At 35.0% G+C, this 27276-nt stretch overlaps 1 protein-coding gene across 1 annotated transcript; it reads left to right on the top strand.

Annotated features, from left to right (window-relative positions):
• Nucleotides 1–27276, top strand: HELRODRAFT_191231 (hypothetical protein; the record flags this gene model as incomplete). The annotated part of the gene is made up of 58 exons (XM_009016742.1): nt 1–240; nt 791–962; nt 1234–1301; nt 1735–1884; nt 2465–2581; nt 3181–3216; nt 3377–3442; nt 3765–3899; nt 4178–4336; nt 4720–4834; nt 5163–5266; nt 5537–5644; nt 5902–5997; nt 6389–6550; nt 6861–6944; nt 7342–7566; nt 7729–7860; nt 8059–8170; nt 8507–8580; nt 8717–9123; nt 9446–9623; nt 9732–9830; nt 10013–10117; nt 10769–10939; nt 11151–12245; nt 12330–12532; nt 12756–12951; nt 13240–13741; nt 14028–14093; nt 14534–15113; nt 15417–15478; nt 15978–16163; nt 16559–16730; nt 16821–16965; nt 17180–17340; nt 17643–17823; nt 17965–18047; nt 18236–18374; nt 18678–18797; nt 19045–19373; nt 19512–19654; nt 20013–20129; nt 20268–20399; nt 20650–20783; nt 20998–21089; nt 21393–21503; nt 21921–22035; nt 22202–22321; nt 22394–22477; nt 22623–22737; nt 22924–23219; nt 23316–23429; nt 23725–23790; nt 24046–24145; nt 24369–24447; nt 24589–24664; nt 24875–24976; nt 25232–27276. 58 exons carry the CDS (start codon nt 1–3, stop codon nt 25739–25741), a joined length of 10041 nt encoding a protein of 3346 aa, XP_009014990.1. The 3' UTR covers nt 25742–27276.

Genomic DNA, 27276 nt, shown 5'->3' with positions numbered 1-27276 from the left:
ATGACGGAACCGAACGAAGAGCATGTGAACCAGTTGCTGAGTATGGGGTTCCACTTGGAAAACGTTCGACGGGCCCTGAAAGCTACGAAAAATGACGTCATCGAGGCAGTGGCCATTTTGACGGATGACCACCCAACAACTAGTCTCAGTACTTTATTTGATGCCGAGCTAGATATGAACCCCAGTCACAGTGTTGGATTGCAGAACATGGCGGACCCAGTTGATGAACTTCTTGCCATTGTAAGTGAAGTTTTTTTGGATGTTCTAAACTAAATTAAATTATTTAAATATTTTATTAATAAAAGCATAAGAAATTGAATTATTTGTGGTAAACATGTTTAAATGTTTGGTTTGTTAATCTTAAATGCAAATTCTAATGACTTACTACTTACTCCTATTGGATATATACTCTGCTAGGTTAGCTGTAGTAGTAGTAGAGAATAGCAATTTATAAATAATTAGTAGAGATACTGGCACTTGTTCACAAACCCTATTTCTAATTAATACAAATTTTAAATAGAGTTTGTTATAAAATATCAAAAGAAATAAAATGAAAAGACTAGTAAGTTGGTTCAAGTTGATTTTTTTAAAACATTTTAAATTAAATTAAAGTTCAGTTGGATTACAACTAAAAATAATACAATAAATTTCTTCTGCAATCATTTTCATATATATTTCTCAGCTTTTATTAAAACTAAAATACCTTAAACTTATAACTATTTGTTTTACATTCAATTTAGTTAGCTTTATTTTATTTCATTGTAAAAAAAAAACAACCACAAATCTACAGAGCAAGCACGAGAAGCCTGAAGTAGCCACGAAGGATGAACCCCTTGAGTTTCCAGTGGTGAATATGTATGAATTGGAAAATCGAGTTTTCAACGATTCTTGGTCCATTCCTTACAAGAAGGATGAGTCCTTAAGCATTTGTCTGGTCTCTGCCATCAGATATGCAAAGGAAGGTACTACGTCAGTCAATCAGTTTTCAATTTTATTTACTTGAATGTATAAAATAATTTTTTTTTATGGGTTTTGTTGTTGTTCTTTGCATAATTTGTAAATGAATTTATGAATTTATGAATGAATGAATGAATGAATGAATGAATGAATGAATGAATGAATTTATGAATGAATTTATGAATGAATGAATGAATGAATTTATGAATGAATGAATGAATGTATAAATGAATGTTTGAATGAAAGAGTGAATGAGTTATTATTGTTTCACTTCAGGACTTTGTGACAGTGATGTCAACTGCTCTAGATTCATGTACAAGAGTATGATAGAAGCCTTCAACAAAGTATTGTGCTTTTCAGATTTCTATCATTTTTATATGTATTTACAAACTCATTACCATCATCATCATTATTCATCAACTTCATCATCGTTATTATTTGTTGCTTTAATTAATTTTCTTCAGTGCAATCTAGTCCTGGCTAGACTAAATTATTTATCATTATCTTCTGTCAGAAACTTTGATCACCACATTAGCATACATTTTGTTGTTGTGATATTGCTCTGTATATGATTGGTGCACTTGGAAGTGTTGAAGTTTTTTTGAATTTGTGCTTATTTTTAATTCAATTCTATATTAAATTAAACATTAAACAAAATTCGATCTCTAATTCCAGTTTGTTTAAATTATTCATAAATGCAAGAGAACTTCTTAATAAGGCACATACATAATCACCAAAAAATCCGCCAAAAATCACGAAAATGTTTGCCACAAGCAGTTGCTGGCAACATCGGTGGTACATCGATGGTCCGTTGATATTCAAGAAGGAATCTTTGAGATGCTCCAGTTACTCATCGAGTTGATTATTATAAGGCTGAAGATGGAGAATACTTCTCTGCCCCATGACCTACTTAAATTACTTGCCCTGGTTAGTTCATGCAGTTCTTTTTTTATTGTTTTTAATTTATTTTATTGACTTTTCATTGTCATTTTTTGGTGCTGTGTTTTGTGTAGTTGTTGCTAATATTTTTTTTTCCATATACATAAATTTCTCATTGTTGGTTTTTTGCGTTGTGTTTTGTTTTAATTAGTTGTCGTTAGTCCATCATTGTTTTATTATCTCCACCTGCATATATTTATTTGTCATCCTATCTTATTTATAACAGTGGAGAATGATTGAATGTATGTGTGTGACTGTATATATATCTCCTGTCTTATATAACCTTTCTCACAATAGGACAATTCCAACAATAGCTCAGTTATAATGCAACAATGTAACCATAATGCTAATAACTCCCAGCAAAACAAAGCTATTAATAGCATAAAAACAACATTGACAAACACTGACATCAATAACAACAACAATAATGATGATGGTGAAGATGACGTTGCTGCTTATTACGATGATAATAATGATAGTTTTAAAAATAGAGATAATCTATAATAATAATAATAATAATAATAACGATAATAATAATAATAATAACGATAATAATAATAATGTTTAGGTGTTCAACAGTGAATCCGAATTCAACAGCAAGAATAGGAGCAAATTTCCGGAAAAGCCCCAACATTGGGACGAGCTGTTTGGCGACCAACCATACACCATTAGACCACCTGATAAGGTCATCCTTATCATCATCATCGTCATCATCGTCATCCTTATCATCATCATCATCGTCATCATCATCTGCATTGCATGCGTGCAATGTACTTTTTTTTATTAAATGATGGAGAGATTAATTAGCTCTTTTTATTTTACTAATTAATTATTTACTTAATTACACAAAGGAATGAATGAATGAATGAAAGAACGAATGAAATAATGACTGAATTAATTAAATGAATGATTTAAATCAAAGACTTAATTAATCACCCAAATTTGTTTACCGCTGAAGAATTGAATTTATCTTTTATTAATTATATCCAATGCATTTGTCTCGTGATGATATTCTAATTGGTTGTTTGCTGTTGTCGTTGTGCCATTTTAACATTTTTTATTAATTTTTTTCTATAAACTATCAGAATTTATGAGAAATCACTATGAAAATTTGCATAACTCTTCTCATGCATTTATCTTTGGTGTGGTTTTTTTTATTTCAAGTTAAAATTTTGATTAATTAAGGTTTATTTGTGAAAAGTGAAATCATTTGCAATAGTTTATTTGATAATTGAATGAATGAATAAATAAATGAATTGAATAAATAATTTTAAATGTTTTTAGGATCCATACGGATGGCTGACTGATCTTATAAATGAGGTGTGTGTTTATGAGTTTAAAATAAAAAGCATATTTTTTTAAAAATTATTTAAAATCCATTTTGAAATAATTTTTTCGTGTATGTTTTGTCATAATAGTAATATTATATCAATATTATGAAAGTTGCAGTGAAAAAATTATTTTTTTTTCTGCCTTGCAGTTTGCAGAAATGAATGGTTTTGAGTTGTTCAGAGACAAATTGCAAGCGGCAGCAACAGACATTGATGTTAGTGCCGGATAAATTTTTGATTGATTGATTGATTAATTAATTAATCAATTAATTAATTAATTTACTCATCTATTAATTTATTTAATTAGACTTTCTCTGTGTATTATCTTATTTGGTGTTTCTTGTCAAGGTCTGTCTATTCTATGTCAGTTTTAATTTGAAAACTTAATATGTGCATGAATGAACAACAATACAGTTATTTCACTTTCAACAGATAGTTGAATGAATAAATGTATTAGTAAATTGGATGGATGGATGGATAGATGGATGAATAGATGGAGGAATTCCTCAAACAACGCATGCACTCATAATCCTGCAGGATATGTTGGCATTATTTTCCGTATTTGCACACTGCTGTGAATTCCTCAATGCTAAAGTTGTTGGTTTGTATCTTAGTGACGCCATGCAGTCAGCCATCAACTATGCCTGCCAGCTGTCAGACTTTAAGGAAAAGGTTTCAGTCCTTTCTTATATTTTTTCAACTCTTCATTGTGTTAATTTCACATTTTTCACTATTACTTTATTCGTGACTGTTAATTAATATTAATTAATTATTCAATATTATTTAATATTAAATACTGAATTGACTATTTTTATGTTTTCCAAATTTTCTAATTTCAAATTTTCTCAATTTGTGTTACACTTCTGTTGTAAAATGAGCAATTTATGAAAGATGTAAGGATAAATATTAATGGCCGTTTTAAAACTTTCTCCACCTACAAATGATAACAGAACGCGGGGAACGTATGTGAACTGTTGCTTGTGATAAAGATGATCTGTAAGAACTTGTGGCCTGAAAAGGTAGCAGACCTCGACAAGCTGAGAGTGAACATCACACTTAAAATGCTCAAGTCCACTCATTTTAACGCTAAGATGAATGCTCTGAAAGAGGTAAGCAGTGCAGTAGACAAGTTATTTAAACTATTTTTTTTTTATTAAATTAATTTAGGAAATTTTTTTTAAATGAAATGAAATTAGTTAATTAGTTTTTTATGGAAGATGTTAATTTATGAAATTTATTTACTTTATCAACGGATATTTGCGTTTGCTTATGTGAATGTTTTATTTCTTTTTTTATTTTATGTACTAAATTATTTTTTTATCAACTTAAATGTTAGGTTTAGATTATGGCTTGTGTACAATTTCAACTTTTATGATCTTGAAAATTCTTTATTTCTGCATACAAATTGTGGGCGTTAAATCATTTAGGCGAGATCACATTTCAATAAGAGATCAATCAACTCTCATTACATACCTCATACCTCATCTATCAGGTCACTAAAATGATTGAAGACTGCCAATCAAAAGATGCTTCAAGGTCAAATGAAGGTCAGGGCAACATTGTTGATTGGATCGTTAAGGAGAGGGTTCTTTCAATTGCTCTGGAAGGTTTCGGCTTTGTTTAGTTTATGGTGTAGGGTGTGTTAGACTGATGTAATAAATGTAAAGGAGTGAATTTGGTAAATGCAACGAGTTTAGTAATTGTAATGAATTTAGCATTTTTAATGAATTTAGCAAAATTCATTGTTGTTGTTAAGTCTCTTTTTTTCACTTTTTACTCTTCATCTATTCCATTTTTTCTCTCATCACCATCTCATCACCATCGTTAACGTCATCATCGTCGTCGTTACCTCAACCTTAGCGTCACCATCAAGGTCGTCATCGTCCGTTGTCATCATCGCCTTATTATCACCACCATCTTATAAACGTCATGCAGGTAACATAGACAAAGTTCAGTACTGTAATAAGATCAAGAACATAGTAGAATACTTGGGATCAAAATTGTCTGATGAGGAAATCCAGAAGATTTGGTCGATGCAGGTTGGTTGTGGAACACGTTGTGTGTACGTTACTCTATGCCAGATTAATATGCTATATGTAACTCTATCTTGTTTGCTTTTATCTTCTTTCAGTGTTAAAATATTCATTTGATGAGATTAAATGTATGGTCATTTTTTACTGTCAGCTTTTTTTATTGTCATCATCACATCAACATCATCACCACCATCATGTCATCACATCGGCATCGCGTCATCATCGAATTAACAACGTCATCATTCTTCTCATCTCCAATCTCATCTCCAACTTCAGTCAGGTGAACACTCAGCAGTCATCGACAACATCCACAACATCATATCGGCAGCTGCTATCAAATTCAGCACCGAGCAATTCGATAACCTAGTTAAGCTCATCATGATGGTCTGTACTAGTTTATACTATCATTTCATTCATTCATTCATTCATTCGTTCATTCATTCATTCATTCATTCGTTCATTCATTCATTCATTCATTCGTCTAATTGTTGTTCACTCGTGCATTCATGCATTCAATCGTTCTTTCGTTCATGGTTCTATAACATCATCATATATACCACACACAAACATCATCATCATCATCATCATCACGTACACAAACACGCGCACACGCGTGCACACGTATTAAATAATATTGACAGTCATGGACAGAGGAACGAAGTTTCATGAAGGAGCGCCTGCTGAGGTTGATTGGCGGGATTGGCAGGGAAACAAGAAACACTAACATCGTTCACAAGGTATTCCTTTGTTTCCTCATCCTTATTATTTGTTATAGCGTTGTGTTTTATCATTTTTAGGATAAGTTATTTTAAGCTTGGTAACTTGACAATTTTTTTAATGGATGGAAATAATATTTCTTGGTTTCTTAGTTTTAATCGATCGATAATATGATGTGTGTAAGCTTGTTCATAGGTTCTATACGTTTTTTGATGCAACGAATTATTTTAATTAAATTTTATTTAAGTTGGAATTTTTTTATCACTTTAATTTTAATTGATTCCAAAATTTAAAACTGCGATTTTATTTAAAACATTTCACCAAATTTTCAGCATGTTGTTTGAAGTTGTATGTAAGTTTGAAAGAATTTTCTATTAGTGAATAGTAATACTGTCTGTGGACATGCAATAGGTGCTGGAGGTGTTATGGAATTTGGCACACCTCCCTGGCCTGAAGCCTTCCTTATTGGACAGAGCACTGCTGGAACATCTGCAAATCATCAACGACCCGCAGAATGTTAAGGAACCAATTAAGAAAAACTACATAATGAAATGTGTCACAAACATCAGCGAGGTTCATTTTGGTTGCTTTTTTTTACGTTAACGCCGCGTTTTTGTCAACTCTTTTTTTAGTCTCAACGATGAAATTGCTTCATGATAAACGTTTTTTTTCATGTTTTTGATGATTTTTTCCAACCTTGGATATCTGTCTAACTTTTTAAGTTTGATAGAATTTTTTACCTTGTCACTTGTCTTGAAAATTATATTACCATTGATTTATTCAACTATCTATTGAGTGAGCAGAGAGGACGTTGTAAGTGTATATTTATTTCTTTTATTGGTTTCATGATAATATATATGCCTCACTTTGTAATTTTCTTAAGGGCATCTGGATTCTTCCAGCTCTGAATCACCTGACCCAAATTGTCAAGGGCATTGCCAAGTCGAGTTACCACAAAACTCAAAGGGTATTCTTAATTTTTGCTCTTTCAAAATTGCTATTATAGTTTTATCGAAATTTTTTTGGTTTTTGGCGTTGTTTATTTTGTTTAAACATTTTTTAAACTAATTTCTTTATAAATAAATAAATATATATATGCATATATAAGTGAATAGTTTATGCTATTTATTACTTCAATGTCAGCACCTTAGTTAGGTTCTTTGGTTTAAAATTACATGATTAATATCACCAATCCTGTCAGCTTTATTGAGTAAAAAGTTTATAATATCGTATAATTATGTTAGCCGTATAATTTAAAAAAAATATATATAAAGATTAAAATTCTAAAAATGGCAAAGTTTTCCATATTTTCCTTCTGTGGAAATGTTGCAGATGATGATAAAATGTCTTTTTTTAAAATCTAGAACATTCTGCAAGAATTGAATAAGAACCAGCAGGTCATTGAACTGACCACAAAGAGCCTTTCAAAGTGTCACGACTTCACGACATCAACGTCGTCTGTGTCGTCGTCGTACCTCTCGTCGACCTCATCCACCGTTACGTCAACTTCATCCTCAACGTCGTCAGCAGCAACCATTGTGGCTACCTTAAAAGAGGACACTCAAAGTAGTCTCACCGCCCATCAAAATGTTCGTACCTCTTTGTGGCCATCTTCAATTTTATATGCTTCAGGATTTTATTTCCATCGTCATCAATTAATAATAATACTAAATAATATCGTATTTATCTGTATTATTTCATATTTAATTAAATTAATGAAATGTTAATTTAATGAATTTTTTTCTTTTTAGTACGTGATTGCCCACTTGGAGTTCTTGCAATTTCTCTTGGTGGAAGGGTGCATGTACATTCCATGGGCCCAGTGTAAGAAGGTTTGGTCGATACTGGTCAGTCACCCACAGGCCACTACATGGGATAAGGAGGTGAGGAATGCTTTTTCAGGTTATGAATGGCTAAATGATGATGACGTTTTCTCATTTGGTTGTCTTGCAGATTGAACGATTACATTGTAACTCATTGAATACGTGTTGTCTGTTCTGCCGACAGATGATTTCATGTTTCGGACCAATTAGCAATTTAATTACATGATCAATTTTCATGAATGCAATGAAATCTTGTAGGTATGTTATAAGTGGTTGAGTAGGAGCATCAAAGACTTGGAGCAGGATGCACAGAGGAAGATGTTCCATGAGGAAGTGCTTCATCTCGATCCTTCTAAGATGACTACTGCAGGTCTTGTTCGGTTTCTTGGAGTGTGGGTTGGTTGGTTGATTGGTTGGTTGTTTGTATGTTGGTTGGGTTGGTTAGTTGGCTGGCTGGCTGGTTGGTTGGCTGGCTGGTTGGTTGGTTGATTGGATCGGTTGGTTGGTAGGTTTGTTGGATGCTGATGGGCTGAACAACTAGATAGCTAATTGATGTTATATTTAAATAGTAAATTAATTGGCTGATTGATTGATTGGTCGATTGCATTTGGTTGGTTGTATGATTTATTGAACGATTGAATTTTTAGATACATAAAGAGAGGTTTTTTTTCTAACTTTCTAATGTTAGATAATTTTCAACATTTAGGATTTCACTGTTTCAAATGTTTCTTTGAGGAGATCAACGCCCAGGAGAATAAGATGAGGATTTTCAGCAACAGTGTTAGAATAAATTTAATCAATTATTATGTAGAATTGATTTTTATGTTTAGCATGCAGTCTCAGTATCAACAATCAGCACTTTCACTAGAGTTGCGCAATAGATTAATTATTATTTCTGTTCCTGCTTCTCCAGCAGGTTGTTGACGAGCCAGATGAACTCCATGGACTTGATTATTTGTGGAAAATATGTCTGACCTCGGTGGACAATGACATAGCCGACCAGGCAATCCATATGCTTCTCTGCGTTTCCTATCTCAATCTTGATTCCAAGCACAAACGAGACCCTCAGAGACTTCACAGGAAGTTCATTAACGAGTGCTACAATTGGCTGGAAAGCGTCATGAAACTTCCTCCGTTCTCATCATCATCGTGCTTCTCTTCACCACCACCACCTGCATCATCGCCGTCGACCACATCGTCACCACCAGCGACTCAGTCGATGCCTTCAGTGTCGTTACTACCAACTGCGACTCCACCATTTCGTTCATCACCGTTTAAAAGTTTTGCAAAGGAGGCATGGAGGGATACTTCATCCAGTGCAATGTAATGATAATGACGACGATGATGACGTTGATGTTGATATTGATATTGATGTTTGTTAGACAAAGAAATGTCTAGTGAACCTAACGATTATAATTCATTTCATGCAATTTCATCTGTTCGATTTTTTTCTCTACATGCTGACGTTTTTCAAGTTAGATACATTTCAGTTACTAGGCTTATAACTGTTATAATCATTATTGTTGTATTATTATCGTTATCACCAACTTGACCATTGCCATCAGCATAGCCATCTTTATTTTAATTGTTATCATTTTTCATCATTGTAACCATACCTTTCACTTTCGTAACCATTCCTAACCAGACAAGATGTTGTCCTGGGCGTGGAGCGGTTGTTGCTGCTGGCAGAGAGGTACGTGGTGAGTGTGGAGGACCAGTTTACAGGGCTGAGGGCCTACCCGCCTCACGGGGCATCGTTCCAAGGGCAGTACATCAAGTTGTTCGTGACCTGCGATAACCCCAAGACTGACTTCACCGTTGTGGTTCGTTTCTCTGCTATTGTGTTGGCCGATGAAAATATCGTCAACTGATTTGTTCATTGATTGTTTGGTTGATCATGATATGATTACATATTCCCTTACCTTGATCAGGCCCACAGTAACGAAAGCATAAGATCATTGAAGAAGAAGGTAGCAGATAAGATGTCACTGAACCCCGATTTCATCCAATTTCCAACCAATGACAAAATGGTTAGTGGACATTTTGACTGCTTGATTAAAACTTATTTATAACTCTAGTTATCATCGTCACCAACTTCTTTGCAATCATCATTCTTGTTATCAGTATTGTCATCGTTATTTTCCTAATCACCATATTCCTCTGGTAACAATGCAAAGTAGCTGATGTCTTTCGTTTCATTATATCCTATCAGGATGGAAAGTTGTTGCATCAGTCTGGCCTGGATGATAATCAGGTGATTAATGTCAGAGTTTCCTCTTCATCATCCATGGCCCTTGTCTCTTACTCATCATCGCAGGTTTCGCCAGTTTTTTTTTTGTTATTTCGTTTTGCTTTCATTTTTTAATCAAACGTCATCGTCGCTTTTGCTTTGTTCGCACGGCATGTGATAGGGGGATCTCTTTGAAATCGAATTCGGTCATTGCACTAGTAGTGTCAGGCACTTTTCCGTTACACCATCGTGCCGCTCGTTTTAGTATTGTTATTTTATGTTGAAAATGAAACTCATGTCAATGTGTTTTTTTCTAGGATCTAGCTTCAACAGTTGGAGTTTACAACGCATACAGTGAATATGTAAGTGCCTGCTTGCTTGCCTTTTTCGTTTTTTGTCATGCACCCTGTTTAAATTTGTTACTACCGTTTTTTTTATGTGTAGCTTCCAGTTTTAAATCGTAATTTTTGAAGTTCTAGACGTCTCTATTTTGAATAATAATGAGGATGGATGAGGCAGTGGTAGATATATAACTTCATTTGATAACGGGTTATTTTGTTAAATTTATTAAAACGTAAACATTTGGAGAATGTAATTTTTTGCTTGTAGAGATTATCATCGTAGGTGCATGATGTAATTTTTTGATTACACCATTGTAACTTCTGCAAATCCATAACCTCTGAGGAGTATCTAGGAGAGAATAATTATAATTGTAATAATAATAATAACTTACATCAGGAGAAGTATCTACCAGGTGTCTTGATGTCTAAAGATGTTCATGTCTTCAAGACGCTGTACCAGTTGGCTTCCCTAGACCTTCCACGCATCACGCACCGAGTTCGAAACCTCCTGATGCTCATTCCAACTGATCCCGAGGTGCTGCACAACTTTGATGCTATTGGCCGGAAGGTAGGGCTGATTTCTTTGTCGTTACAAATCTCTGTTGCTGTTTTAACAGTGTTTATTTATAATTGTATGTATGAATCATTTACTGTATATCTACTGTATGAATCATTTACTCTGCTGTTTATAACGCAAATTATCAAAAACTACATTGGTCTTTATTTATTCCACATTTTTAAGGTAGGGATAAATTTTAATTTACATTTTACATCTACAGAAGATGAAAGTTTCAACAGCGTGTGACGATGAAGTGAAGAGGTCCCCAGTTCAACAGAGCAGCGTCCAGTGTAAATCCGCATCATGGTCGCTGACAACATCAACATTAACATCAACGACATCAACATTAGCGATGACATCATTATTAGCCGAATCAACATTTATGACAGCAATGTTATCACCAACAACGTCAACAATATTTTTCACCTCACCGATACTTTCAACATTGTCAACATCGATACCCTCGTGTTTAAAGTCAACAGCACCAACTTTACTGACTACATCCGTTCTTCCACATGCAATAGTTTCGTGTAAGATATCTTCATCGTCACAGTCAACGTTATTGACGTCTAATCCTTTCCTTTATTCGGATGATCCTGCATCGCCATCTCATTCCTTATTATCACCCTCATCACTGTCCACGTCATCGTCATCGTCTTCGTCGTCCTCATCATCATCCTCAAGATCCAGGCAATCAAATAACTCTTTTGATACATCTCCTCCACAACAAACTTTCTCGAGACCGACTGCATTGTGTATAGTGTCCCATCTGCCTGCTGTAGCTAACCTCTATACTTCTGCTACTCACACGTTAGCAATCTCCAAAGCACCATCAACATCTTCAACGTCGTCATCTTTCGCGTCGCAATCTTGTCTATCGCCAGCCGAAAGTTTGATTTTGCCATCAATATCATCACCATCGACCACTGAGACACTGCCTTTAGAATTAAGCAACCAAATAGCAACAAGTATTATATCTCTTGAAATTCCCCAAGTCCCACTCTCTGCAGCAGCTACAGTAGTAACGTCACCAGCAACGACGGCTACCACCATGTTGCCGCCTATAACGGTAGATAAATCACCGGCGTCGTTTTCTTTAAACAAGCCAACACCACAGCAAAAACCTCACCCACAGAAACAACAACAGCAGTCGAAAGAACAACAGCAGTCGAAAGAACAACAGCAGTCGAAAGAACAACAGCAGTCGAAAGAACAACAGCAAATGATTCAGGCGACACTTGGTGAAATTCTAACGAGCATGCTGGACCCTGCATCTCCTGGCATGAACTTGTTCAGAGTTCTTTACAATATCGAGGTCTCTTACTCTTCTTCCAATTATTTTTTTGAATTTGTTTGAGGCAATGGTAGATATAGTTATAATAATTGATGTCTAAAACAGGTGCTAAGTAGTCGTTTGATACCAGCATACTCGGTGGATGGCACGTCGTTGCAGAGTGCCCAGATTTTCTGTCAGGATTTCTTAGAGGCAGGTGGTTTGAGTCAGGTGGTGTCCATCCTGCAGTGTGAGACCCTCAACAACGAGGAACACACCGACCCAGACACTAGGCAGGGATGCTATGCAATCTGTCTGCAGCTGCTCAGGTTTGTTGAAGGGTCTGGTTGCTACTGTAGTACTTTACTTTTTTTTGTAAGTTAGGCTTAAAGGCAGTCTGATATGGGTCTAATTTATCCGATTGATAAAATGTAGTCATTAAAAAATTGTATCATGGTGTTTTTAGCGTACAATTAGTTATTTAAAAAATGTCACCAAACGACCTACTCACCTCACATGCAAACTGTGCTTCAATTGATCCACTTGCAACAGATTCATGTTATGTGGCAAGGACGGAACAGGTGAGCACTGCCTCAGCAGCTACCCCCCTCCTCCCTCCTCAATAAAACTTGCATCACCACCTACTTCCGATAGCAGTCTGCCAACAACACCAAAAACCAACAAAACAACGCCAACAAATTTTGCAACAATTTGCAAAACACCATCTTCTGCTTGTAAAGCTGTACAAGTCAGCTGCTTTCGTTATATATTTTTGTTTGTGTTTAAAATTTTGTTCATATATTTTGAAGACTTGAAAATATGTGCCATATGTTGTGTCAATGTTAAAGTTAATATGATTAAATATTACTTTATATCTGTTTGAGATCAGAGTACTTTTTGTTTAATTTTGCATTTTGCTCTAACTTATTAACATACTCATTTCATCTTATTTTTACTGGTCAATGCCTACAATATTTAGCATTAGTTTGCCAAAATTCGATATCGATTTAATAGATTTTAACAAACACACTGACAGATGATGACGAGAACGCAGTTCACAAAAATGATTGAATGTTTCGTCTACGTGGCTTGGCATGCCGCCACTGGAAGGATGCAGCCGAGTGCCATCTGTGCCGACAGCAAGTGTGCCGTCAACAATTCCAACAACAACAACAACAACGCCACTGACAGCAATAATAACAACCAGAATAACGAAGGCGTTAATAGCGATAATAATGACATGATTATCGATGAAGAGAATGATAATAACATGAACAATGACGCCAGCACCAACGAAAATAACAACATGGATACCACTGATCATCATCCCTCACAAAATTGTTTGCCCTCAGAGCCGCAAAGTAGTAACAGCGACACCAGCGACAAAAACGATGGCAACAACAGTTGTAGTATCAGCAGCTGTGTCTCTGCTTCTTCCAACTTGAACGTTGCTGACAACATCATTTTCAGTGCTGCAAACATCAAGGACTCTGGCATATTAGTCGACCAGCTGCTTCTCAGTGCATCAAACAGCTCAGGTCCCTCCGTCAATCTTCTGAAAATTTTGCAATTTTTTTTGACAATTTATTAATTTTTAAATGCTTTAATTAATTGATAAAATTTTTTTATAAATAGGGTATCAAACCTAAATTAATATAAGTATGAAGAAATATGAAGAATTTTTTAAGAGTTATGTGATAATGATGACGACAATTGTGATAACAATCATGATGATGCAATAAAGTTGCTAGAATGGGGATAGTGATGTTGTTTTCGTTGATGATAATGAAGTTTAATCGCTATATAACAACATTGACATTGCAGACAGCAACATCAGTGCATCGTCATCTTCAGAGCATCATCTAGGATCACCGATGTCGTCATCATCTGGTCAGTCTCCGACATCACCTACTACATCATCTTCATCGTCATCGTTACTTTTATCATCATCTTCGCCGTCATCATCTCGAGTCAAATACATTTGTTGTGAATCACTGGAGCTCTTGGTCACATGTCTTAAGTTGAATCCTTCTCTCATTGGTTAGATTTTTCAGTTTTTTGGTTATTTTTCATTTAAAAATGTGGCATTGTTATTCTTTGGTGTTGTTTGTTGTTTCTATTTTGTAAAAATAATAAAAAAAAATCACTTTCATCGCTCCATCACGGCAATTTTCATTAAAAAATTTCCCAAATGCTACAAAAATTAATTTGTATTTAAGCTAACAAATGTTTCAATGAAATGAAATGATGATGATAATACGTACGCCACGCACGCACACGCGCACACACGCCATACGCACCACAAACACACCACACACACGAACACACAGCTTCTTTCCTATCCATACCTCACATTGAGATTTTCCTGATTGATGTTCTGGTGACATCAAAAGATGAGGAGGTGAGACTGAAGGCAGTGGAACAGCTCTGCATCTTGAGCAACCTCCAGCTACCCACAGGAGTTTCGTCGTTCTCGCAACTGAAGGATTCACACATTACTCCGCATAAGTTGACATTCGACCCTGTTGATGAGAAATCCACAAATATTTCAAAGCTTCATCGACAGCAGCGGCAACATCAGCAACAACTTCAACAGCCGCAACAAATCGACCCATCGTTTCAACCTCCGCTCAGTAAGAAGTTATATTTTTTTGAAGTATCTCAACCCATTAGAAAGACATCTACCACTACTATTGCTACAGTTTCTTCAGAAAATCACCATGCCACATCTGCAGCAGCAGCTTCAACTACATCTACAAACATGCAATCAAGTCTTATGAGCAAACGCCAGAAACAACTGCCCCCAAGTGTTCACTTCACGTCTCCAAAACATTTCATGTTGACAGTTTTAAGAAGGGCCAGGCTGCCTTTTTGGGTCTCCTCCACTCAGACAAGAAGCTCCAGTCTAAAGTTGGTTTCTTCTTTTTCTTCTTCTTCTTCTTCTTCTTCTTCTTATTATTATTATTATAGTCATTGTTATACTTATTATTATAAAATTATAATAATTGTAAAATTTACTCATATCTCTAACTTTTGAATCACCATAATTTGATTAACTGGAAAGCTATTGTTCACTTCATGTTCATTCCCCTCAACTTATGATAAATGCCAATGGTATAAGTACAATATCTAAGTGTTGATGACATCTGTAATGATAGTGTGGATGATGATAATGGTTATGAGTTGATGATGATGGTGACGACGACGATGCAGATTGTTGAAGCAGAGCAAGGAGTTTTTCATGCTTCTCAGTAGATTACTCTGCTATCTTCCTAGTTTGTGCTTTCTATTTATTTCATAAATAATTAATTTCTGAATTTTTAAATAAATTTTTAATTTTAACCTCCCAGAAAAATATTTAAAAATAATAATTTTATCTGTCTTATAGGTATAATGATGATGATTAAGTTCTCTTATTTAAAAGTCATTCAAAACATTTTAACTAAACTGCACACATAAACATACAAATCACTCACTCCTCATACTACACAAGTTCTACAAACGCTTTAATTACGCTATACAAAACACTACATGCCTGACACACCTAGCCTATAAACCGTGTACTATTTACATTTTACATGCAAACGAATACACACACACACACACACACACACACACACACACACACACACACACACACACACACACACACACATTGTACATACATGCAACACACATGTATGTGCGTACATGTACACATGACTATTTATTATATTAGTATTTATTATATTATATTATTATTATTATATTTTGTATTTATACTACTCTTGTCAGTTGAAGACCAGAAGAGACTAGAGATAAACGTGGAATGCATGTTGAATGACGAGATAAGGTGGCTGAAGAATTTCATCTGCTCTGAAGATGCACTGCTATCCGATGTTGATAATATTCTACTGATGGGTCATCTGCATCTTGTTAGGAACCTGCTGACCTGCGTCGGAGTCAACAAAAAATATTATGGTTGCCTGGCCCTTTTCTTTCCCTGATATAGAATTAGATATTTATGTATATTATCTAAATATGGTATGAATGGTGATATCATTTGTGATGGTAGAGTGGCGATAAGTCAGGAAGTGGTTGTTTTGTGATGACTGATTCGTCAGATTAATACCTGATAGAGATGATGATGTTGATGATTTCATTGTGGATATAATGACACACTGACAAATTTTAATGTTGCGACTGCGACGATGAAAGGAGAGTTGGCAATTATAAAAAAATTGAACTAACCGCAGTAGTAACTAGGATGATGTTGATGATGGTGAAAATGATATGGTGACAACGACGAGGACATTAACGACAAAATGATGGCGACTGTTACTGGATGACATTTGTATCTGTGACCAATCTAACAGGATCTATTCTAATTGAGGATATCTTGTACAACTTCCTGTTTCCTGCTTCTCAAATAATCATGAATGATGCACGCTCGATGGTAGGACATGATTATGACTGTAGAACCAACAACGCAAGTGCCAAGAGTAAGAAGACCTCCTGCTGTAAATTTCCAAATCATTTCAACGCCAAGTTTGTGTTACTCGTGAATTCTTAGGCAATTTCGTGCCAAATTTAACTTATTTTTAGGCAAAGTTACCGATGAATTTTTTTGTTGTTCAGATGTTCCAACTCGCCATCTCGCATTGAGGCTTACAATCTCTTAATTGAACTTTCGTATGAGGAATTTGAGAATTTGAAGTGCGTCTGCAATCAGCTGGCCGACATGCACCACCAGCCAAACAGCATACCCGCCAACCAATGGGAGGTACATTAAATTATTCTTAATAAATTAGTTAATTAATTAATTACAATTCTTTTCTTTCCTTCCTATTTTAAGCTGAAGAGAATTAATGAAAGGTTGTCTAGTGTACTCCTTTTATATTGTTGGATGACTTGAAAATTTTCGTACTGATATAAAATTACTGATACCTGCCTGTTAGTAATTAATTAGAACGTTACTAACAACACGCTTCATTCAGTACATGCCTGCAGTAGATGGTCGGTCAGGTTCTGGCTTCGTGGGGCTGAAGAATGGAGGTGCAACTTGCTACATGAACTCTGTCATCCAACAACTGCACATGATTCCTGGCATCACGGAATACATCCTCTCACTTGATGATGATCAGATACAAGAAAACAGGTTCGTTGGTTAAGGGAGAGAGAGAGAGAAAGAGGGAGAGAGAGAAAGAGAGAGAGAGAGAGAGAAAGAGGGAGAGAGAGAAAGAGAGAGAGAGAGAAGAGATTTGAAATAATTATTTGTCACGTCTACTAGTTGAACGGTTTTCGTAATAACATTAATACCATTACAAATGTTGAATGTAATAATAGTGAGTGAATGATAGGTGAACTTGTGAAGTTTAATCTAGTCCGGAAATAATGCTTAGAATTATTTTATAGATTTAGTGTAGTCTGTTACAGAAGTATAATCTCTTTTTTCTTCAGTGTTTTGTATCAGATGCAGCAAGTGTTGGGTCACCTGCTGGAGAGCAAGTTGCAATATTACGTTCCACAGGGGTTCTGGGAGGTCTTCAAATTGTGGGGTGTCCAGGTAAACATCAGGGAACAACAGGATGCCCTCGACTTCTTCCATGCTCTCATTGATCAACTCGATGAACAGATTAAGGTTGGCTTTCCGTCCATTACAAATATTTGTCAGTGCTACTATCTTCTCAATCAAATACTTAATTGATCAATATATTTCTCTTGATAACGTAAATTATTCCGAGAACGTCATTTTTTATTTTGATAATTTTTGATGTTCCAGAAACTGGGCAGAGAAGAAATATTTAAGAAAACGTTCCAAGGTTTTTTCTCAGACCAGAAAATTTGCAAGGGCTGTAAGCACAGGTTGGTCGTTTGGTTGGTCGTTTCAGCTGTAGCAGATTATCGCTTGTAAACTGACAGTGAAGTTATCGTCTTTTTTTGCTGCAAATCACGTTCACAAACATACAAACACGCAAACGCACATTTGCGAACACACGCACACACACGCACGCACACACACACACACACGCACACACACACAACGAACACAGTTATGAACAGGAGGAACCATTCTTTGCCCTGAACGTTACAGTAAAGCACGCTACACTGCAAGAATCTTTAGATCAGTTTGTTAAGGGAGAGTTGTTGGATGGCGACAATGCTTACTATTGTGAACTCTGTGGCGTTAAGGTCAGTGTATGTGTTTGCGTGTGTGTTGTGTGTTTGCGTGCGTGTATGTGTGAGTGTTTTTGCGTGAAAATTGATTAATAAGTATAGGTAGTTAATATTCGTGGCTGGTTGACCATTTATTTTTTTTTAAGCTTTAATGTTGGGATTCTTTTAGTAAATTCGTTTCAACTATTCACAAATCTTTTACATTTTTATTTTCTAAGAATGCACAAATGTAATAGTGAAGAATGAAAAACGCCCCAATTGAATATTTTAATAATTATTCTTCAAACTTCATGATGGAAATGAATTGCAAATGAACAGCGTGACACGATAAAGAGGTTGTGCGTGAAGACGCTACCGCCAGTCCTCTGCATTCAACTGAAGAGGTTTGATTATGATTGGGAGGCCAACAGGGCTATCAAGTTTGATGACTACTTCAGGGTATTTATATCATCATCATTGTTATCATCATCATTCTCATCATCATTATTATTATAATAATTATTATTATTTTTGCTTACTATAATCATCATCATCATCTCGTTATGTGGATGACAGATTTGTTGTTCACACTGCGAGAAAGATTTAAGAATGTAAAGATGAAATATTATTTTAAATATTCAATTTATAGTACGGACTGCAGCAAATAAATGAAGGAATGAGTTGAAAAATACTTTTTTTCCTTCAGTTTCCAATGACCCTGGATATGGAGCCGTACACGGCGGAAGGCATGGCGTGGAGGGAAGAGATGGCCCAATCAGATAGTGACCCAGATTCAGATGGCGGACACACGATGTTAGATACATCCGACAATAACAACGAGGATACAGAAATATTTGAAGATCAGAGCATGGAGGTCGACACACATTCGTCCAGTAAGAAACGATCTACCGTTCGAAACGTCAACGTATCCATATCCCATCCGACCAATCACATCATATATGAGCTGGTGGGCGTGGTCGTTCACAGTGGACAGGCCAACGCTGGCCATTACTATTCATTTATCAAGGATAGAAGGTTTGTGGCCGGCGCTGTTTGAATTGATTGAATAATTACTAAAATATTCGGTTGGGGCTTTTTTTTATGGAATTATTATTAGGTTTAGTTGGTTTACTACATGCTATATTTTCTATTTTGTTTGAAAATTCTGTACAGAGGAACAACTAGCAGCAACCCGAAGAAGCACAAATGGCATAAGTTCAATGACACCATGGTTGAGGAGTTTGAGATGAATGAAGTCAATTTGGAAGCTGAGTGTTTCGGAGGAAAGTATCAAGCCAAAGTATCTGAGAATAACTGTTAGTTCATGTGCTGCGTTTTTGGTTCAATGAATGGATAGATGAATGGATGGCTAGATGCAGGGTTGAGAGGATGAATGCATGGAATAGTTAATAGCCATTTGTGAATTTATGTGATAAAAAATTGTGGATGGATTAGATTGTCAGATGAATTGGCAACTGATGAAAAAAATGAGCTTTCCTAAAAGACAGCATAATTGTTGACATGACTATTTAAAAAATTATTCACGTAATAATTTTTAATAAAAATTCACATGTCAATCAAAATGTTAATACCAGCAATGGTAACCACCTTGTTTATGATGATAGTTCATGGTAATGTGATGATGTTAAAAGTCTGCTCGTGAATTCGTAACAGCCTCTCACACAGAAGAACATCAGAGGTACTGGAATGGTTATCTGCTGTTTTTTGAGAAGGTCGAGGACTCAAAATGCCCAACGTCTGCCAAGAAGAGCAAGGTCATGCTGCCCAGAGGTCTCGTGAATGAAGAGGACAGTACTCTTCTGCTTTCAAATAAATGGTCGGCTATTTCACTGCTTTTGTCTGTTGAATTTGTTTTTTTTTATCTGTTTATATGATTGTTCTTAACTTGTTCCTATTTTACAAATCCAGAGTTGTTTTTAAAAGATTTTTTGTTTTTAGTTCGTGAAAAATATTTACAACTGTTCTTCGCTTTTAGCAGGCGGAATGAGAGAAACAGTTTGAAAGATTTGGAAGAGTTGGTGCATAAAGGAGAAAAAAAAGGTTCACGTGATTGTAATATTATTATTTAATTTGCTATTTCGAATTTGTTATTAGTTGATTTCAACGGTACACAACAATAAAAGTGTACTTATGAGCGAGTGCGTCCAATTTACACACACACACACACACACACACACACACACACACACACACACACACACACACACACACACACACACACACACACACACACACACTTATCTAAATGTACACTTCTGTAAAAAAATACTCATTTTTCAAACGCACACAGGACTATTCGGCAGTCACATGCCTGTCAGAGTTCAGCAGCTGGTCAGAGCAGAGAACCTGCTGTTCATTAAAAACAGAAACATATTTGAAGTGGACTACTTCTCCTTCATCAAACGTCTTGTTTCTAGGAACATGGTAAGTTCATCGTTTAATTCATCTTGTTTGTTCATCAATCTTACAATTTTTCGCTTATTTACTAATAAGTTTGTCTGTTTGTCGGTTCACATTGTCATGAGTATTAATTAGGATTATTTGACTTTGTAATGATCATAATTTTAAAACTTTTATTAATATAATTTTTATATTAATTTGTTATTATTATTCTTTTCATAATTAATGTTGAAAACAGCACCTGGAAGACATAGAGCTTCATTTGCAGTCACTGAAGTTTGCACTCATCTTCCTATTCAACACTTACTACAGGAGTAACTTCAGACTGAGGTGTTTGTTTGGTGTGCTGTATTTGGTTTTGTTTTACCGTGTTTAATGTTTTGTTGTGTCTCACCTTTTACGTTGGTTTATGTATTTGTTGTGGTTTTTAGTGAAATTTGATGCGATTGTTTGTGCCATTTTTGGTGTAATTGTTGTTTTTTTTTAAATTGTCAAGTGTGGCTGCAACGTTGTGTTCAATATTTTTTACCGTTCATTTCTACTTTTAATAGTTGCTTGGTCTGAATTTCTTTGCATTTCCTGTTGAAATAACTTCGTGAAGCAACTTTAAAATTTGTTGAAATATTGGCCTAGATACGACACGAATGATTGGGAGGCTTTGGTCGTCAGTTTGATTGCAAAGTCGAAGGAGACAGGAGCGCATATGATGAAGTTCCTCTCATCTGATGCACTCCCTTATCTCAAGTCAGTCTTCATGTTGTTCAGTACTTTTAACGTTGCTTGTAATTATCGGCGATGTTAATTTTTGAAAATTCGTACTCAGTTAATATTATTGTTATATGCGAGGTCAGGAGTTACAACATTATTCTTCATTTGCTCTTGATGTTGTGAACGAAAACGTGCACGTTTAATGATTTGTTGTCGAATTTGAAAATGAGTTGGAAATGAAAGCCTTCGTATCGGGCTTGAGACTGGATGCTGCCTGGTTTTAGTGAGATTTCATTTAAGATCTGAGTTCACGTGTGTTTTAAAATAAAGCTTATAAGATATTTATGATGTTTCAATCTAATGTTTTTAATTTAGTCCGACATGTGTTTAATGTTTTTTCAAATGGCTATATATAAGTTTAATATATTTTAATATATGAACTTTGAACTGTAGAGCAATGCTACTGGAGTGTCCGTGCAGAGAGACCAGGTGTTCTCTGACCAAGTACATTGAGGTGACCATCAGGTTCTGTCTGCAAAATGATGTTTACAGTGGTCCATTATCTATGGTTGGTTGGTTGGCTGGCTGGTTGGTTGGCTGGTTAGGTGTTGGTTGGTTGGTTGTTAGACTGGCTGAATGATTGTAAGTTTGTTTAGAGAGTCGAATCAGCTTTTCAATGAATCTATTAATTTGAAGCAAACGTGAATGGACAAATACATCCATAAAATGCACAGACCAACCGAGATTTTGACATCGTCATAGAGGTTCTCCTCTCCTGGCTAGAGAAGGATGTACCAGACAACTGCAAACAGAGCATGCAGTACTTCTACATACTCTACATATATGCCAAAATCGTTAGTTTCACTGAATTTTTTGTCGTTACTCGGTCTGTTTATTTGAAATGATGAAAATTATTTTGACGACAGAGCAACAAGACCTGTGCACATCTCCTCGTCAAGAATGCCTTCAAAAAGTTGATGGAATTTCTACTTGGAAGGACTGTTGATCAGGTAGGTTGGTTGGCATGCTGACCGGTTGATTGGCAGGTTGGTTGGCTGGTTGGTTGGTTGCATGATCGGTTGGCTGGCTGGCTGGTTGGTTGGTCGGTTGGTTGTCATTAAACTATTGAAAATTATCCATGCGATATTGTTGCAGCAGGACTACACAAACAGAAGATGGGGCTCGCTACAAGCCAAAGATTTCGGATATCTCCATGACACCCTGGCCACACTGATCCTGCATACCAACGTCTCTGCTCATAAGACTCATGGTTGGTGTAGATGTCCCGTCAATGTCGTTGTTTTCCTTGCATATATTCTGATGTTGGATGTCAATGCTTTAGCTATGGCTATTATTGAAAAAGTTGTTGATGCTACTCTCTAGTTTTGTGTTGCTTGTTTAGTTTTCGCTGCTTGTTAGGCTAGAAATTTTTACTGATAAAATTTTATTTATCTAGATCCGGGTCATTTAATTGAGTGCAGTGTTGGACTGTCAGATGCCATCACCATCACGCCCATCAGTCCAGCTGTCTTCGACAACAACAACAACAAAGAACATGCAATCGATGCTGATGAAGAAGATGACGACGATGACGATGGTTTGAAGCGACCGCGTCTAAGAATACTTGCTACAAAAACTTCAGCGTCATCTTCGCCGTCGTCCTCTTCTTCTTCATCAAAGCTTCCTTTCAACATGCCACCAGAGATGGCTAGGTATTTGTACGGGGATATGTCGACGAGGTACATTCACGAGGTGGGTATTGATTTTTTTTTGAGTTAGCATAACAACAACAACATAAAGAACAACAGCAACATAGACAACAACATAACACCAACAAAATATGTACAGGTTGTTCAGGCTCTGAGAGAACTACCAACTAGTGTAGAGTTGATTCAGAAGATGTTATTGCATTGCTGCCAGGACAACAAACCATTCTCCATCCACATACTTACCATGCTTTTTGTTAGTACTGCCTTGCTGTATTGGCTCATTTTTAGTTCACTCACTCCTTCATTTTTAATTCATTCATTTATTCATTCATACATTCATTCATTCGTTCGTTCATTCATTCATTCATTCCTTCATTTTATAAATTGCTTGCTTTTGGTAATCGTTAAATTTTGCGATTTATATTCTGTCAATGGGGCTAATTGCAAGATAAATCAATAAATAAATGTGATAATAAAAAATGAATAAATATATAAAAATAATGAATAATTAAATAAATAAATGAATTTATAAATATATACAAAACCAGGATCAATGCTTGAATGCACCACCAAATGAATTAAAAAATGTCTTTTCGACGCTACTCAGCATTTTAGTTAGTTTTATTCTATCATACTTTTTTAACTTTACTTATAAGTTGTGTATGTATACACGTGTGTGTGTGTGTGTGTGTGTGTGTGTGTGTGTGTGTGTGTGTGTGTGTGGGTGTGTGTGAATGTGTGTGTGAATGTGTGTGTGAATGTGTATGTGATGCAAAACGAGCAAAATGATAAAAAAAATATGGTGATTAATTTAAATTAATTTAATAAACAGATATAAATAATAAACAATTCAAAAATTATTTCTTCAGTTGTTGAGTGACCATCTGCAGCACATCAGATTGAAATATATCATGGAAGAGGTTGGCGATGACCGAGCCAGCAATCCCACTTGCTACCATGGCATGCTAGGTCAGTTGGTTGACTGATTGGTTGGTTGGCCAGTTAGTCAGTTGGTTGGTTGTTTGGTTGATTTGTCAGTTGGCTTATTGGATTCTTTATGTTATATTGCCAATCTGCTAAACACGAGCTAATCACTTGAAACATTGACCCATTTAAATAACGTTGACCCAGCTAAAAAGTAGGTCATGTTGGCCCAATTTTAGACTGACCCAATGATATATTTTGACTGCAGAATTGATGAGACAGAACCATTCAATGGAGAGCAAGAGGTCATATCACTTCGTCAAATTCCTCGTCAATCTATCTAATAAGTTGGCATACTTCCTTCGTTCAAAACTTTGTTTCATCCTACCTGTATACGTCACTATATTTATATGTGTGTATATGGTCATAAATACCCACATTTGTTCATTGTAACCATCTTTTACTTAACAAATTTTCTAAAATTTAAGGAGCTGCTTGGTTAAGGATTACCTGCTCTCCAGATCAGGAAAGTGGCAGTGGGCTGTCAACTGGTTGAATTCGAAGGTTTCATTCTTCAGTTATTATACTATTACTATTTACACATTATACACCTTACACCTATGTATGTTATATAAGCGGGAGATATCATTCAGCTGTTAAATTATTGTTTACAGGAAATATCGTTTGAAAACTGAATTTTGTTATTTCTCTCTAAATTATTCGAATGCAAAGTAAGTAATGTAACAAACAAACAAACAAAACAACACGATTCAGATGATGGACAACCAGTGGCCAGGAAGCAACATGAATCATGCATTATATCTTTCCAATGAAAAAACTGACAGCAGATCATTCCAGAGGACTATCAGCGCTCAGGCTGGTTGATTTATTGGCTATGTTATATACACGTTGTTGGTCGGTGCATCGGCTGTGTCGCTATTTTTTCGCTGTCGGCAGAGAGCGCCGTTACTTTTATTAAGCAGTAGTGACATTTCAATTGTTACATTAGCAAACCCGCTGATAAGGTTAATCAGCTATTTAATGATTAATTAGTTGAAAGCATTGTTCATTACACCCGTGTTTCTGAGTTGGAATGTAAAGCTATTTTACTGTCGATTCAATTTGAAACAGGACACGTTGGCAGATGCGACAGCCTTGCTGACGGAGCTAGATTGCCGGGATTCTAAGGTGAACAGCACGTCAACCTCCTCACCCTCGCGGTATGCCAACACCAGCCAGGAGAACAGTCACAACAACATCACCGACGACAACGACGATGACTACTACGGCCACTACAAATATAAAAAGAATTTGACACGCGCTCACGAATACAACTCTAAAATGAATTACGACGACGATGATTACAACAACAACGTCAGCAACAATGAAGACGACGACATTGAAAATGACGTTGACATAAGCGAGAGCAAGGACAATATTTTATCCATCAGAACTAGCAGGGGCAGAAGAGGCTTTGGCGACAGAAGCAACAGCAGCAGCAGCAGCAACGTCAACAATTTAAACGAGACCAACAAACAGAACCTGGCATCAGCTACCAGGGTTAACATCGACAACGAGGAACTCAACCAGACGATGAAGGCAGCTCCCTCCCTTGATTACGAAGTCGAAATTTGGGATTAATGATCATTGATTGATCGATCAATTAACAATTAATTATTGATTAATAATTGAGTATTTAAATTAGTGATTAATGATAATTAGTAATTAATTAAATAAGCGGGTTAGGCATTTTTTGCCCCTTATAACTTCTGTGGCAATGATACGTCTGACTTTTCTATTTTAATTATAATGATAATAATAATTATTATTATTTTGCTATTATTAATATAGGTAATAAATAAATAAATAATAATAATAACAATGGCATTTATGACAATTATAGTAAAATCATTTAATAATATTAACTTCAATAAAGCATTAATTAATTACAGTAGTTGTTGTGATAATAGGGATGATAATAATAAAAATAATAATATAATAATAATAATGATAGTAGTAATAATAATAAACAGCAGCGGTGACATTAACAAATATATGTCAACAAATTATTATTACATCAACTCCTTTACTTATAGCTACGTTATATATAACCACCCTCATCACCCAAATCCTTTATAATATTAATCCTAATAAATTTTGAATTTTTACGATTAAACATTTTCAAAGTACTCATGAATGATAGCAGGATATATATATATATATATAGCCATTGAAAAAAAATATTATTATTATAGTTGACGTATTTATTTCCTGATTTATTTGCTTATCTTGATTTATTTATTATTAATCATTTAAACAAATTTCTATCTATGACAATGACGATGGTGATAATAAAAGCACCCTACGCAAGAATTAATATATTTTTGCATACTACATGCTATGTAATATGATGACACTTATACATATACTACGTACTACTTATAACTATATTGTATACACTTATGATTACAATATAAATTATATATGTAGAATGAATGTAGTACATATGTATATATATATGTATATATATATATAGTGTACTTTATTTTTTTATTATTTATTGTAATGGCAATATCATTATCATTTATTATTAATGTAATAATTATTATTGCTATTATTAGTGTATTTATTATTATTGTTATTGTAATTATTATTGTCATAATTATTGTTATTAATGTTATTATTATTTATTTACATGTACTTTATTTTTTTCTTTGGTTATATTAATGCTACTACTACTACTACTACTACTCGAGCATGTCTTGTCGTCGTCGTTTGTGGTTTTCGCAGTAAAGCAAGACGTCAAAATCTTGGATGCGTTTTGAATTTTTTCATTATTTTTATTTATCTTATAAATTATTATTTATTTTATTTATGATATTATTAATTCCATTCATCTATTCATCGCTAGTGTAATTGCTAAACAACATTGAGCGAGTGTTCTTATATGTGACATGCTGTTTAATAAATTTAGAACTAATTTGTATTCATATATATATATATATATATATATATATATAAAATATATATATATATATACATATATATATATATATATATATATACTCTTTTTATATTTTTTATATTTATTTATTCATTATTTGTCATAAATCTTTAATTATATTATTTTTATCTTAATTAACAATTGAAAATAAAAGCAGTTGCAGCACTACCAT

Source organism: Helobdella robusta, assembly GCF_000326865.2.
Source record: "Helobdella robusta unplaced genomic scaffold HELROscaffold_19, whole genome shotgun sequence".
Lineage (NCBI taxonomy): Eukaryota > Metazoa > Annelida > Clitellata > Rhynchobdellida > Glossiphoniidae > Helobdella > Helobdella robusta.
Note: the sequence above shows the minus strand (reverse complement) of the source record. Positions and strands in the feature narration are given on the sequence as shown.